Source organism: Chlorocebus sabaeus, chromosome 10 (genome assembly GCF_047675955.1).
Source record: "Chlorocebus sabaeus isolate Y175 chromosome 10, mChlSab1.0.hap1, whole genome shotgun sequence".
Classification (NCBI taxonomy): Eukaryota; Metazoa; Chordata; class Mammalia; order Primates; family Cercopithecidae; genus Chlorocebus; species Chlorocebus sabaeus.
In genome coordinates, this window is record NC_132913.1 from 56,497,520 (window position 1) to 56,511,825 (window position 14,306).

Genomic DNA, 14,306 nt, shown 5'->3' on the forward strand with positions numbered 1-14,306 from the left:
ACAAAAAGCAAACATCACAGCTCTGGTGGCACATAAGGACCATAGGACTGTGAACACTCACCACAGTTTTCCTCATCTGAGTTATCTCCACAGTCATTTTGCCCATCACACTGCCAACGAAGAGGGATGCAGTGGTGATTTTTACAGCGGAAATCCCCCACAGGATGGCATGTCCTCTCCTCTGCAAAGCAGTCATTGCAAAGACTTCATAAACCATTGGCAGAGAAATGCACAAAGTAGTATTGGCTTCCTTGTGAGACAGTCTGAGAATTTTATTAGCACACTCTTGAAGCTCCCAAAGAGAGGAATGCCAGCAACATTCATGGTCAATATTCCCTCTTTTAGCTACCCTGAACCTATCCTACCGCTTGAAACTCAATCCATTCCCTTTGGTAGAAACTGTGCAAAGAATGAAATGGTATGTGGTTTGTAATTTGCACCAAAGGCCTGGTATGGGAGGCTAAAATGATGTCATAATAAACAATATTTTGATCATATTATCTTCAGTCAATTGGACTCAGTGTCCTTAAAAGAATTTGGTATCTTCCTTACTTCTCTTCCAACTAAACCCAACACACATACTCACAGATGCTTTGGTTTCAAGTTAGACTATGACTAATCTTGACAAACTCCATTAATTTATCTGACTTTCCCATGTTACCAGAGGGACTACAGATGTCCAATAGATAACAGGGAAAATCAGAGAGACATTCAGAATATGAAAATCCCCAAATAAGAAATATCCTAATTTGGAAATATCCTTTTTAGAGATAGATACCAAGTCTTTTCTGTAACCCCTTTCTACCAATTTCAACCAATTTATAAAATTAGAGAAACAATTTAAACTTGTCAAGTATGAGTAAGAATTCTACATCTGGAAGAAATTACACAAGTTTCTAACATCTTAATAATGTCTTCCTCAATGACAGCATGATTTAAAATGCTATAAATTCAATACTCCCAGTAATCCTGCAAAATGCTACCAAATGTAACATGTCATTAGAAGAATCAACCATTTTTTTCAGAAGTAAACAAAGAAAAGATGACATGGGAAATATACTCTCATCTCTCATCTAATAAACGGTGCTTGACATGTGGACTTGCTGTCCCTCCCTCCACTCCCCTGCAGCCCCTCCTACCACAGCCTTGCTCATCACTGTTGTCCCTGCAGTCGTCTACACCATTGCACACGGCCCACTTTGGGATGCAGCGGTAATTTGTTTTGCAGCTGAATTCTGTGAAGTTGTCACAGAGATGGGCAGAGCTCACTGAAAAGGGAGGAGGCATCAAAGTCAGAACTGAAGGTACAAGAACGCACCTTTCCATTGTCACATTGAGGCTGTGGTACTGAGGAGTAACAATGACCATATTACCAAGAAAACTGACTCTGGCAATATGTGTCTGCTTTAGATGTGATCTGTTCACCATGAACAGAAAAATAGTTTCAAGTTTCTCACTATCTCAGCACCACTCATTTGTTTTACAGTATAACTTTGTGGGTGGGGTTGGGGAAGAACAGGGTTTGAAGTTAAAAACCTGGGTTGAAGTGTTAGGTCTGACACTAAACAGTAATGTGACTATCCACTTAATGTGAACCTTAGTTTCCTCATCTGTAAAATGGAACTGGTTCACACCCACCTTCCCTACCTCATAACATTTCTCTGTGGCCCAAGTGAGAAAGCAGTAGATATACAACATGTAAGTTCTTGGTATCATATTCTGGTTGGTTAGGCATTCTATGTATCAAAAGGAGGTATTAGCCACTTGAGAAACAGCGTCTGGTTCCACCTGCAAGTCATACAGCTATACTCTGCCTTTCAGTGCCAGAGTTTGCAGGGAGTGCCAAGGCGGAGCATCTCATCGGGCTGAAAAAGAAAGCTCCATGTCCTCTCTCAGTCCTCATGGAAGTTTCCTCATGTCTCCCCGCTCTGGTCATGCCTTGGCCCTCCCGTAGGAACTTACTGCATTCCTCAATAGGCTCATCCGAGTGGTCTCCACAGTCATTATCCACATCGCACTTCCAGGCCTGCGGGATGCAGCGGCCATTAGCACACCGAAACTGGCCCGGCCGGCAGGTCCTGCTGGCACAGTGGGAACTGTCTTCATCTGAGTTATCCTCACAGTCATTAAACGTGTCACACTGCCAGGATTCTGGGATGCAACGTTTGTTGGCGCACTGCCATTCATTGGAGTCACAGTGATGATTCTCTGAGAGCAGGGACATTTGGTTATCAGCTTGGAAGGCATCAAGAATGAAAGCTCCTAACTGACATCAGTGAATCCTGGATAGCAGGATCATGATTTCTTTTTAGAAGACTTATTTCCTAATGTACTTGTCAATCAGTACTACTACATGGAGCACTCCTTCTTTTGACTATTACTGTCTCTCAAATTCTTAAATATCTTTTTATTGCATAAAGACTTAAGAGATAAGAACTGAACACCCTGACCTGTTAAGCATACCTTCCTCAGTCCCTATTCTCCTACTGGAAAAGAGTCTTCAAACTTTGTGTTTGTTACTGTTATTGATGTGTTGTTTTTAGTTTGGGGGAATTTTATTTTTTGCCTATTTGATAATTTATTTATTTTTCTTGAGACCAGGTCTTGCTCTGTCACCCAGGCTTGAGTACAGTGGCATGATCTCGGCTCACTGCAGCCTCGACTTCCCAGGATCAAGCTATTCTTCTACTGCAGCCTCCCAAGTAGCTGAGATTACAGGCACATGCCACCATGCCAGGCTAATTTTTTATATTTTTTGTAGAGACAGGCTTTTGCCATGTTGCCTAGGCTGGTCTTGAACTCCTGGGCTCAGGCGATTGACCTGCCTCAGCCTCCCAAACTGTTGGGATTACAGGCATGAGCTGCTGTGCTCACTTTTTTTTTTTTTTTGCCTTTTAAATGGAAATGTAAATAAATATGACAACTGAGAGTCCCTGTTAAAAATGGGGGTGGAAACCTCTCATTTCCTCCTCAGTGTTAGCTCTCAAAGGGGATTAAATGCCTCACACATGGTGAAGAGCCACCAGTAGAGACAACTGATTATCTACTTCAACCATTTGCCTTGTAAAAACCTTAAGATTTCTAAAACACAAACAAACAAACAAACAAAAACCACACACACACACACAAAAACACTTCATAAAAATAGAAAAAGGGTGGAGCCTGAGTTTCCTTCTAGGACTTTGAACTGGTTTTTAGTTCATGATATTCAGGAAATACCCACAGAATCATGATTGTATACAATTATACAATCAACATAGAAGTGGGGAAAAGAGGCATAAAGCAATTCAACACACCACAAAGAAGATGGTCTTCATCAGACCCATCAGGGCAATTTTGGTGAGCATTGCATAAAGTCTGTGGGCTGGTGCAGTTGCCGTCATTGCACTGGAATTGTCCTAGTCGGCAGAAGCGCTGTGGGCAAAGGGCCAGTTCATCAGAGCCATCTGAGCAGTCTTTCTGTCCATCACATTTCCACCAGATAGGAATGCACCTGCACAGAGAACATACAGCACTTTTTTAGCAAACCACCAGGGGCAACAGTTATCTGGAGAGAAGGAATCAACACTGAATTCCAAGAAATGACATGCATGAATTCTCTCGTGGCCCCAGAAGAGGATCAATTAAATCTCAGTTACAATGGTGTATTTTCAGAGAAAACATAACTTGGCAAGATAGAACAGGTTTCTTAAGATCCAAATACAAACTGAAAATGTGCTTTAAATATGATTAATAAATTCCGTCCACAAAAAACAATAAATAAACACAGAGTGTATGTTTTGAGCTGTGTTCTAGGAGCAGTGATTGGTTCAGATTGTTTGCCAGGGTGATATAAAAGTATTGTTTGGGAAGTTGGAGGGCAAAAACAACTGCTGAGGGTCTTTCTCACAATAAATGTATGCTAGATTCTTAATCTCAGATATCTTATTTAATCACTACAATCGTCTACCACTGCATCTTAGACGCTATGATCTGCATTAATGCCTCTCTCCATGCCACTCTCTAACTCAGGTCCCCTAGTCATCAATGGCCTGTGGACATTGTTAAGGAAATAATCTGTGGCCATGTTTCATAGCAAACACAAATGATCAAAAATGGATTTGAATGTGTAACCCTAGATCCCCTAGCATAGGCAGCTAAGGAGCTAGGCCGACATAGGCATGGAAAAGACAGTGAAATTCTATTACTCCTGGGGAATATTTTTCAGTATGTACTTACATACACTCTGGCTCCAACACTCAGGACAATTAAAAATGAGAAATATATGGTTTGCTTCCTTTCTATGAAAGTTTGTATATATACGCATAACAGTTTGGTTAGCAAGCTCCTTCTATTCATGGAAAATATTATCTGAAGTTGGAGGCTGAGAGTCTTGCTGTGTTCCACATAAACCAAGTTAATTAACCAAAATCTTGTCTCATTAGAAAACTCCCATCCCTTGGAGCCTTGAAGGTCAATGTCTGTACAAGGGCTAGAGAGGCACTGAGGAGAGGGGAAAGAGAGCCTTACTTTTCATTGTTAGCGCACAAGAACTGGGTGCTGGAGCACATGGGCATGCAGTAGGTGCTGCCACTCAGCTGAAGGGTGCGGAAGTCATCTGGACACTCGCAAGTGAACCCTTTTCCTCCTGGTTTGATGAGGCAGAGATGAGAACAGCCACCATTGTTGGTACCACAGGGATTGCTCACTAGTGGAAAAGGAAGAAAATATATGTCCATTTGCTTAAAGAGAATATCAAGCACAGATTAGCTGATTATACATCTTGACATTAAATTTATCACCTCTTAGGGAATAAAAAAACCCAACTATCCTAGATTTCTGATTTTCCCAAAAGTTCTTAAATAAAATGGATGATAGAGTTATACAAGCAACAACCATGTGCTTTAAGAAAGCTCATTTATATGCTACCAGAAGTGAGCTATACTCACTGGTGTTTCTGACTAGAAAAGATGTGTTTCTCCAAGTCCTGGGACAGCAGGCAGTAAACTTAGCTTATATTCATTTGCCTAGACCTAGGTTAAAGTTTTAATTTCCAACAGATCCTTTATTCATTCCCTCATTCTAAGTATATAGGTAACAGAAGTTTGGCCAAAAATAACATGGATGAATAAACTGAGCATCATCTTTACTAATTTTCCAGGTCACCACTTTGAGATGAATATTTACTCGAACTTCTAATAAAAAGTATATGAAGAATATTAACTTCCAGAAAGAAATAACTAAATTTCTTTATTTTGCTAATTCTCATTTTTCCTTAATTCCAAGTTTGTCATATGTTTTAGCAAGACATCACAACAAAGCAGACCCACAAAAACCAGTCTATCCCCAAAATATACTCCAGACCTTTACTAGATTATCTCTAAATCATAAAGTTGCTTTAATTGCGTAAAAAGGGATATAAGTTTACAATCCGATAAAAACAAGTTCTCTTACTTAAAAAACACTAAAACGCACTGCTCTTGACATTATCTTCTAGAAGATAAGAATAATATCTATCTTACACACAATATCATATGCACTTATTTAGTATTTAGTATTTAGGGCTGAAATGCCATATTTTTAATTCCTTTAAAATACTTCAGTCCTCCCACAGAAATAGAAAAAGTAAATATGGCAACATAATAACTGTTAAATCTTATCAAAAACAAAGGAAAAAAAAGATGATCTTGAAGAATTTAGCGAGTTTTAAGAAAAAGAAGAGTTCTAGGTAGTCTTTCCAGGGAAGAGGGATAAACTCTCAAGATACTTGCCTACTGTCAACTTTCAGCATATGCTTTGAAGAAACACTAACAAGTAATCACAAACTCTTTGTAAATCATAAAGTTCATGCTTAAAGACAATCATGACATGCACATAACCCAAGGCAACCATGCCAAATCCCTCAGTCACCTACTCACCAATGGGCTGCCTATATGGATGGTAAACATGGATGTCAAATGGTCTGTGTGTTGTGTTCACCAGTGTCTGTCTATTTGATCCATCATATTTGTTTCCCTTTTCCACTGTCCTTGTATTCCAATCTGTCCAATAAATAGTGTCTTCAAAAATGGTAATAGCGAAGGGGTGAGGCAGTGTCCCATCATACACTGTGTGTCGACGGTGGCCCTCCAAATCAGAGTACCTGCAACAGTAAGCAGAAACAGTTACGTGATGAAGGTAATCCCTCTCCTCTAATGTCTTGCAGGATAAATGAATTCACAAATCAACAAAATTCTACCTCCCAGAGATAACAGAAGTTCAGATCCTCAAAACTCCTAGTCTTTAATTAAAACAAAAACTAAACTTAAAGGATTTATTTGAATTGAACAAAAGGCGTAGAAGTGAAAAGGCAATGCTTAACAAAATAGGAATAGTGTCAGGAGTTTAAATAATCACTAATTCCTAACCACAGCTGCTTTCCTGCAGATGAAGCTGGTATAGCTATTGTAGGTTTACGGCCTCTTATGTTGATGTTCCTCATTAAGCACCCTTTTGATATCCTGGGGTGAACACCATTCTTGTTTCTTCCAACACCATTGGAAGAAATCAGAAGATAGCAATATTGTACTGGAATTCTACCATCTCATTAACATTCCGGAGGGGACGCTATTCTAGGAGACAGTTGGGTTCTCAGTATAACCTGAGGGGAACACAACTTAGAGGCCTGCAGGGTTAACTTTGCAAACACCAGCAGGACATTTATTATTAATCGTGCCATGGCACCATTAGCGAATACTTTTCCAGATGAGGAAACCTCCAGAGAAGGTTCTCTGATTTCAATATATTACAGAGGATCCACAGCCAAATTCCCAAGTCCTCTCAGTGCCAAGGGCTTTCATTACTATGGGTCTATGTCAGAAATCATTTCTAAAATAGTGACAATTTAATATTTTAAAAATTTGGAACATATCCTAAAATTCAAACAGGAGATAGAACAAGTTATCAACTAAGAAACCTGATAATGTTAGCCATGCAATGTTAAAAATATTTCCTAAAATATAATTTATGGTAACTTATAGAAGCCATAGGAAAACTTGAAGATGTGCTTGACCTCTGTTGATAAGGATGCAGGTAAATGACCAGAAATCAGTCACAATCCAATTTATTTATTTATTTATTTAGAGACAGTCTCACTCTGTCGCCCAAGCTGCAGTGCAGTGGCACAATGTTGGCTCCCTGCGACCTCCTCCTCCTGGGTTCAAGTGATCCTCCTACCTCAGCCTCCTGGGTAGCTGGGACTACAGGCAGGTGTCACCACATCCAGCTAATTTTTGTAATTTTTGTAGAGACAGGGTTTTGTCATGTTGCCCAGGCTGTTGTTGAACTCCTGAGTTCATGCAATCTGCCCTGCTCAGCCTCCCAAAGTGCGGGGACTATAAGTGTGAGCCACTGCACCTAGCCACCATCTGTTTCTTTAAAAAATCATAGACCAGAAAGTAGTCCTGAGACATTCCCTTTCAGTTCCTTTGTAATCTCTGTAAAGAGACCTCAGATACCTCTATGAGCATTTTTTGTCAAGAATAGAACTACACGGCCATGCGTGGTGGCTGACGCCTGTCATCCCAGTACTTTGGGAGGCTGAGGCAGGCAGATCACCTGAGGTCGGGAGTTCGAGATCAGCCTGACCAACATGGAGAAACCCTGTCTCTACTAAAACTACAAAATTAGCCAGGCATGATGGTGCATGCCTGTAATACCAGCTCCTTGGGAGGCTGAGGCAGGAGAATCGCTGGAACCCAGGAGGCGGAGGTTACAGCAAGCTGAGATCATGCCATTGCACTCCAGCCTGGGCAACAAGAGCAAATCTCCATCCCAAAAAAAAAAAAAGTAAGAGTAGAACTACAGGCACAGCTCCAATGATGTGTTGGTGCATCCCAAGATGTACAAGGAATCAATTGGATTCTCTATAAAAATCTATTGTTTTATGTGTCTATGAGATATATTTCTGAACACAGGCATTGCTACCTCTCCAAGAGGTAACCAATTTAACATGGCTCATGAATATTAAAGTTTCCTTTATTCCCAGATCACAGGCCTCATATTATGATTTGACTTTTAGACTGAAATCTACTGCCTAAATTTTATAATCCATCTACACAAATAATCTATATTGGATTGTATCAAAAAGTAAACAGAATATTGTACAACTAGAAAATTCCTTTTTTCGTCTCTAATGCTCCTGGAAACACTGTCTAAAGGTACACTGAGTGAAACCTACTAAGCTTTCAAAACCAAGAAAAATCTATAGGATCCAAAGAACAATAAAAGTCAGTTAGAAAATTGTTGAAGCTTCTTTGAACATCCTGATGCTTCTACTAATTCAATATAGGATTGCATGGAAAGCTAACTCAGCTCTCTGATGTGCCTTTTAAGAGAGGATACACACACTGTGGGAAGGGCTAAGAGTATTACCATCAGTATATCACATCAAAATGGTATAAGTAAACTAGAAATAATATTTCACTGCTTCCAATTAAAGTTAATCTCTACCCTAAGAGTGAGTTAGTATCTGCTACAGTAAATTCTGCAATGAGAATGCTAAGGGCTACCTTAGGATAGCAAATGAACCAGTTCAAGGGAAAGTTCTGGAATTGATTAATTATGCCTGCCATGAGCACAGGAAGAAAGAGCACTAGCATGTGTGCCAGGTATTCCTTCTTTTCCAGTGGCATGTCCCAAGGGAACACGGTGTTAGAGAACTCCAAACTTTTCTACACTGACTTTGGCAGCAAAATAAACATAACAGAAGAAAGGAATTTCTAAAAATAAAATTAAATTAAAAACTTTGAAATAGCTCTACTGAATGAATGGCATTTCCATGCTTTTGAATGCAACAGGCTGTTCCTGGATTGCTATCCATAAATGCTTATGCAGAAGACATTACTATGGTCCAACTAGGCCATAACTAGCAAAATTCAAACTAAACCTTCAGTATGGGTATTCTTGATTAACTGTTGATTAATAATGCGCATCATCTTTTTTACAATGAGTATTTTTATTGAACAGTATATTTAACACACTTAAAAAAATTATCCTATTACCAGAAAGATGTAAATGCCTTATCATATTGGATTAATGTTAATAGACTCTACTGTTACCTAAAATACTGCATTGCACTTAACCATAAATGTGCCAAAGTATTTTAGGGAAAGTTTTCCAAATCCTTTTATTCTTTTCCTTTCCTTGAATACTAAAATTAATCATATATTTCATAGGGGAGAGCAAAGTAAAGAGATAAAAAAATTAAGATGAGTTGCACACTGAGCTGACTACCATGGGGAGAGATTATTAGCTCCGTTTTCTAGATGAAAAAAAACAAACAAAACAATAAGAAGTGAAAACACCAGGTCATAAACCCTGATCCATATGATTTAAAAGTTCACCCTCTTTTTACTGCACCACCCCATAGAGCTCAGCAGTTTTAGCTAGAAGTGTGACTTCCTCCCAATGGCTTCCAACAAACAGGTGAGTTAGACAATAGACGGGACTAATAGACTGGAATCACAAGCTCTGATGTTTGAAATAAACAGTCACACAATTGTTTTATGCTTTTCTATGTACGTACTCTATGTAACCCAAGTGGGCATCTGCCCAGTAGAGTAGATCATTGGTGTAATCAATGGTGATGCCATTAGGCCACTCTAACTTGGTGGAGATAATCACAGACTTGTTGGTTCCATCCATGCCTACTCTCCCAATGTATGCGCGGTGACCCCAGTCTGCCCAGTAGATGTACCTGTCAGGGCAAACACAAAAGGTCAGTCCCTGATGCCAAAAGAAGTCAGTAGCCAAAATACACACCTTTTCTCCATTTAGAGAAATGGAGTCTGCATTCTGTAGAGCCCCTCAGAAAGGAAAGAGAGCTAACAGCAAATAATCTAAAAAAGAAAAAGGAAGGGGACAATGTACAGAAAATGTTCACAAATAAACACAATTAACTGGATTTCAGTGGCTTTGACATGGAGAGTCCAGTAAAGAAATCGGTTTTCTGAAACCACAATTTTCTTTGCACGCAGCCAAAATACATGACTCAAAAAGTGCAAAAGTGTGTCAAGGCAAAGAAAACAGAACAGCTGATGATGGTGATTTGAAGAAGCCATGCTTCTACTCATTACACTAAACGATTTACCAAGTAGGAAAAGCAGAAGACAAACCCCAGCAAGACATTGGCCTTGAGATAGCTATATGAACAGCCTTTTTGGTAACAGAGGCGGAATAAGGAGGTGAAAGAAAAGCCCAGGATTGCAGGGAGACAATACCCATATTGAGGGTGAAGGGCAAGTCCTCTCGGATTATCAAAGCAGAAGGTGTTGTTGGCATCCACACAGTGCTGGGCCAGCATGCGGCGGTGTCTACCATTGAGGTCAGAGACAAAGAGGCCATCCAGGCGGGCATCCAACCAGTAGAGCTTTCTAAAGTGGAGAGCCAGGAGTTAACCAATACAGTCACTTTGTGAAATGGGACATATTTAGCCACCCAGTTTCCTAATCAAGCTACCTGAAAATCACAGACAGTTGTTAGAAGTCACCTTTCTTCAGGCAAATGAGGGCAGGGGAAAATAGGAGGTTGGTCTTCCTGCAGTGAGGCAACAAAGGGTGCAAGACTGTGTGCAATAATTCCCACTTTAAGGTGGTGTCATGTAGAAAATACTGGGGACACACCTCATTCGACGGGGCTGGTTTTACTTTCCTCATGCAGCATAAGGCACCCTCTCCAGGCAATGCAAAGTCTTAGCAGAAGAGGGAAGCAGAGGTGAGTATCATGAATTACAGTTTAAATGGTGGAGTCAAGGAAACAGACTTGTCTAAGTGTGTCACTGAAACTGCAAAGAGAAACTCTGAATTATGACATCCTTAAGATAAAGATTATGACACCCTTAGGATAAAGAGACATCCCTGCCTCTGTCAGGCAGGCTGTCAAAATGAGTTTCTTAACCTGTGACACGTTTTACTTAATCAAACCTAAGAAGCTTTAGAAACATATTAGGATCTATTAGAAACTGCTACCACAAGGGTATTTCTGTTATAAATACATTTTTATTCAATAAAATTTATTTTTCTTATAAGTAAGTGTTCTTAACCCAAGGTCTTTACCCAGAATCAGAGAAGCCAGCTTTGGGGATCTGTGTACTTTCTAAAGGGGCCCACGGTTTTCATCAGAGTCTTATAGTATCCATAACCTTCCAAAGGGTTAAATGTCCCTATAATGAGAAGGTCATTTAGGATTTGATAACCAATTCCAACCAGAAGGAGAATGATTTCCCTTCCAAAAGACCTGAATGCCTCTTTGCAATAAGTACGCCCTTATCCATTCATGCTGGGTATCTGAATAGTTAGGATAGTAGCATCGCTTCAGGCTTGAGCAAGAAGGAATGAGTATCCATACATGTACAAGTCTTTCCAGTTAATACACTTGGGTAAATGACTAAATCCTGATGAATGAGATGGCTACAACCTTGGATTCCATCACTAGACACTAACAACAGTGACAATAATAGTAGCTAACTATTGAACACTTGCTAAATGCCAGGTCTTAGACCAGGGACTTTTTAAAACATTACATTATTTCAGATCACAACAGGCTTAGAAGGAGTTGCTATTATTATTCTTGTTGTATTATTATTCCTGTTGCTATTACCATTCAAGTCCTGGTAGACTGGCTACCCCACAGGGCACTCTACTCTGTTGAGCTTACTGTTTTCCCATTAATTTCTCTTTATTCCACAGTCAAAAGTCACCCTGTGAACAGATTCTTCTCAAGAAAACATGGAGAAGATATTCCATATCCACTGCTGGAAAAATTAAGATAACTGAGAGCCAACAGTATCTTCCAATGTACATAATGGTGGTTTAAAAAGTTATATCAAACGTAAGTGCTTTGGAAACCAAACACCCTAGTGTTGACAGCAGAAATCTTTACTAATATTGAAGAAGAAAAATTGTTGCTAATTTCAGTGTAGCTAGTATCTCAGAACTGCCCCCTACCAAAGTAAACATAACTGAGCTCCATTCTGCCTTTGTGTTTTCAGGAACATTGATCCTGGTTGTGTACCCTCCTGGACTTTTAAGAAAAGTTTACCCTACCCTCACCCAGACTTTCTTGCCCATCTTCCTCACATACATTTAATTCTCTTCTGATCAAGAACACACCTCAATAGAGAGGAAAGTATCCAAGAGAAATATCATTCTAGCAGTTTCCGAGAGAGAGGGCTGAATGACGATATCTTATAGTCCAAATATTGTTTTATCTGCACTGGAACAAAGGATGGTGACAAGAACAGTACCATGTTCAGTTCTGTTCCTGGAAATCATTAATCACTATACTTTTTGACATGTAGGATATGTGAAACAGGAACTGATACATACAATAGGAATGCTTAGTCAATGTTTCATTCATTATTCAGCAAGCACTCAGCACCTATGTCAGGCCAGCTACTGGTCAGGGAGAGCTGGGAAGCCAACTCTCCCCACCCACTTTAGGATCTTTACCCTTAAGGGGGTCAAATAGGAGGATGCGGGGAAGAGTCTTCTGGAGGTCTAGGTTGACTGCAACAAGAATCTTTATAGCATAAGTGCCTACAGATTGATGTCTATTGACCACAAGGCCAATTAGTTTACACTGCCAAGAATCTGATAGATTTGATATTCAATAGAAATGTTAAGAAGTGTGGTTGATCTGGTAGTTTAGTTAAAATACCACCGGCCTGCCTTAAAGCCTGTCAGTTTCCAGAAGGGCAATCTCAAAACAAGAGTCTCGTGTTAGCCATTCTCCAGTTCTCATGACCAGCCCATGCTGGGAATGACTAGCATTGGTTGGTTTTTTTTGTTTCATTTTGTTTTGTTTTGTTTTTTGAGACAGGGTCTCACTCTGTCACTCAGGCTGGAGTGCCATGGCATGTTCTCGGTCTCTGCAACCTCCATCTCCTGGGCTTAAGGGATCCTCCTACCTCAGCCTCATGAGTAGCTGGGATTACAGACATACACCACCATGCCTCGCTAATTTTTTCATTTTTCATAGAGACAGATTTTGCCATATTGCCCAGGCTGGTCTTGAATTCCTGGGCTCAAGCGATCCTCTCACCTCAGCCTCCAAAAGTTCTGGGATTACAGGCGTGAGTCACTGCTCCCGGCCAATGACTAGTATCGTAAGCAAGCCTATGCACTTCAGGAGAGCAAGAGCCATGTCTGCCTTGTTCCCCTCAAAACCCCTGCTGCTTGTCATCACACTGGGCATGTGGGAGGGACTCAGGAAGTGACAACTGTGAATGCACCGGTGAATGCATGAATTGTCCCTTTATATCATCTCCAGTTAAGTGAATGGCCAGCAACAGTGAATTCTCTTCCCTTGCAATTCCTCTTTCCATAAAAATGATACTATAAATTTTAAAATAATTAGATATTCTCTTCTGTATCTCTCATTTGAGTATCAGATACAAAGCAGAAAATAAACCTGCAGAAACATTGAATGTATCTGCATATTAACCCAAGTTGAAAAATTAATTTCCTATCAACATGAAAACATGGTTAGAATTTTTTTTTTTTAATTTTTAACTTTTAAAAAGCTCATCAGTGTTTTCTTACCTGGAAACCCACTCTACAGCCAGACTTTCTGCAGCTGGTAGTCTGTGGTTTATGATTGTCTCCTTGTTTGTCTTATTCAGAAACATTCTCTCAATGACTTGCCTCTGTGTATCAATCCAGTACAATCTCTTTTCTACTCGGTCAAAATCTAATGCCACAGCATTGCCCAGTCCTTCCAAGATGAGGGAGTAAAAATAGCCATCTATAGTTAGATTTCTCAAATAGTAACGGTTGCTAAAAATGAGATAGGGTTCGATGTTACTGTTTTGCCGGCAGGTCTTTCCATCTGGTTCTCGGAGGTAGCCTGGGGCACACTTACAGATGTAGGAGCCTATTACATTCTCACACTTCTGGCTACAGACAAAAGGCGTCTCTGTGCATTCATCAATATCAACACAAGTCCGCTTGTCAGACATAAGCTTGTAACCAGGACGACAGGAACAATAGAAACTGGTTAAGGTGTCTGTGCAGTTGTGATCGCAGCCACTGATTGAAGGGTCATGGCATTCATTAACGCCTGTAGGTAAAAGGCAATTCTTAGAGATCCTAAAATATCAACAACCAACTCACTATAATGGTTCAAAGTCAACATTCTACTAAATAGTGCCAATTCTTAATGAACCATGCTAAGACAGACAACAGAGACTTCCAAATACCGTGGATTATTGAAAAGTCACATTTTTCAACTTCCTCACCAACTTACGCCTTCATCAGCAGTTTAAACAACTAATACAGGAGAAATGAGAA

General features: G+C 40.0%; 1 protein-coding gene across 1 annotated transcript in view; it reads right to left on the reverse strand.

Annotated features, from left to right (window-relative positions):
- The window catches only part of LRP2 (LDL receptor related protein 2), a 220,105-nt gene that overhangs the window by 42,421 nt on the left and 163,378 nt on the right, over positions 1-14,306 (reverse strand). The window contains exons 50-58 of the mRNA XM_073019794.1: positions 13,560-14,076; positions 10,239-10,391; positions 9,545-9,715; positions 5,898-6,121; positions 4,510-4,687; positions 3,297-3,493; positions 1,963-2,208; positions 1,140-1,268; positions 62-181 (exon numbers count right to left, since the gene is read on the reverse strand). Of these exons, the coding sequence (XP_072875895.1) occupies positions 62-181; positions 1,140-1,268; positions 1,963-2,208; positions 3,297-3,493; positions 4,510-4,687; positions 5,898-6,121; positions 9,545-9,715; positions 10,239-10,391; positions 13,560-14,076 (1,935 nt within the window). The remainder of the gene's footprint in view (positions 1-61; positions 182-1,139; positions 1,269-1,962; positions 2,209-3,296; positions 3,494-4,509; positions 4,688-5,897; positions 6,122-9,544; positions 9,716-10,238; positions 10,392-13,559; positions 14,077-14,306) is intronic.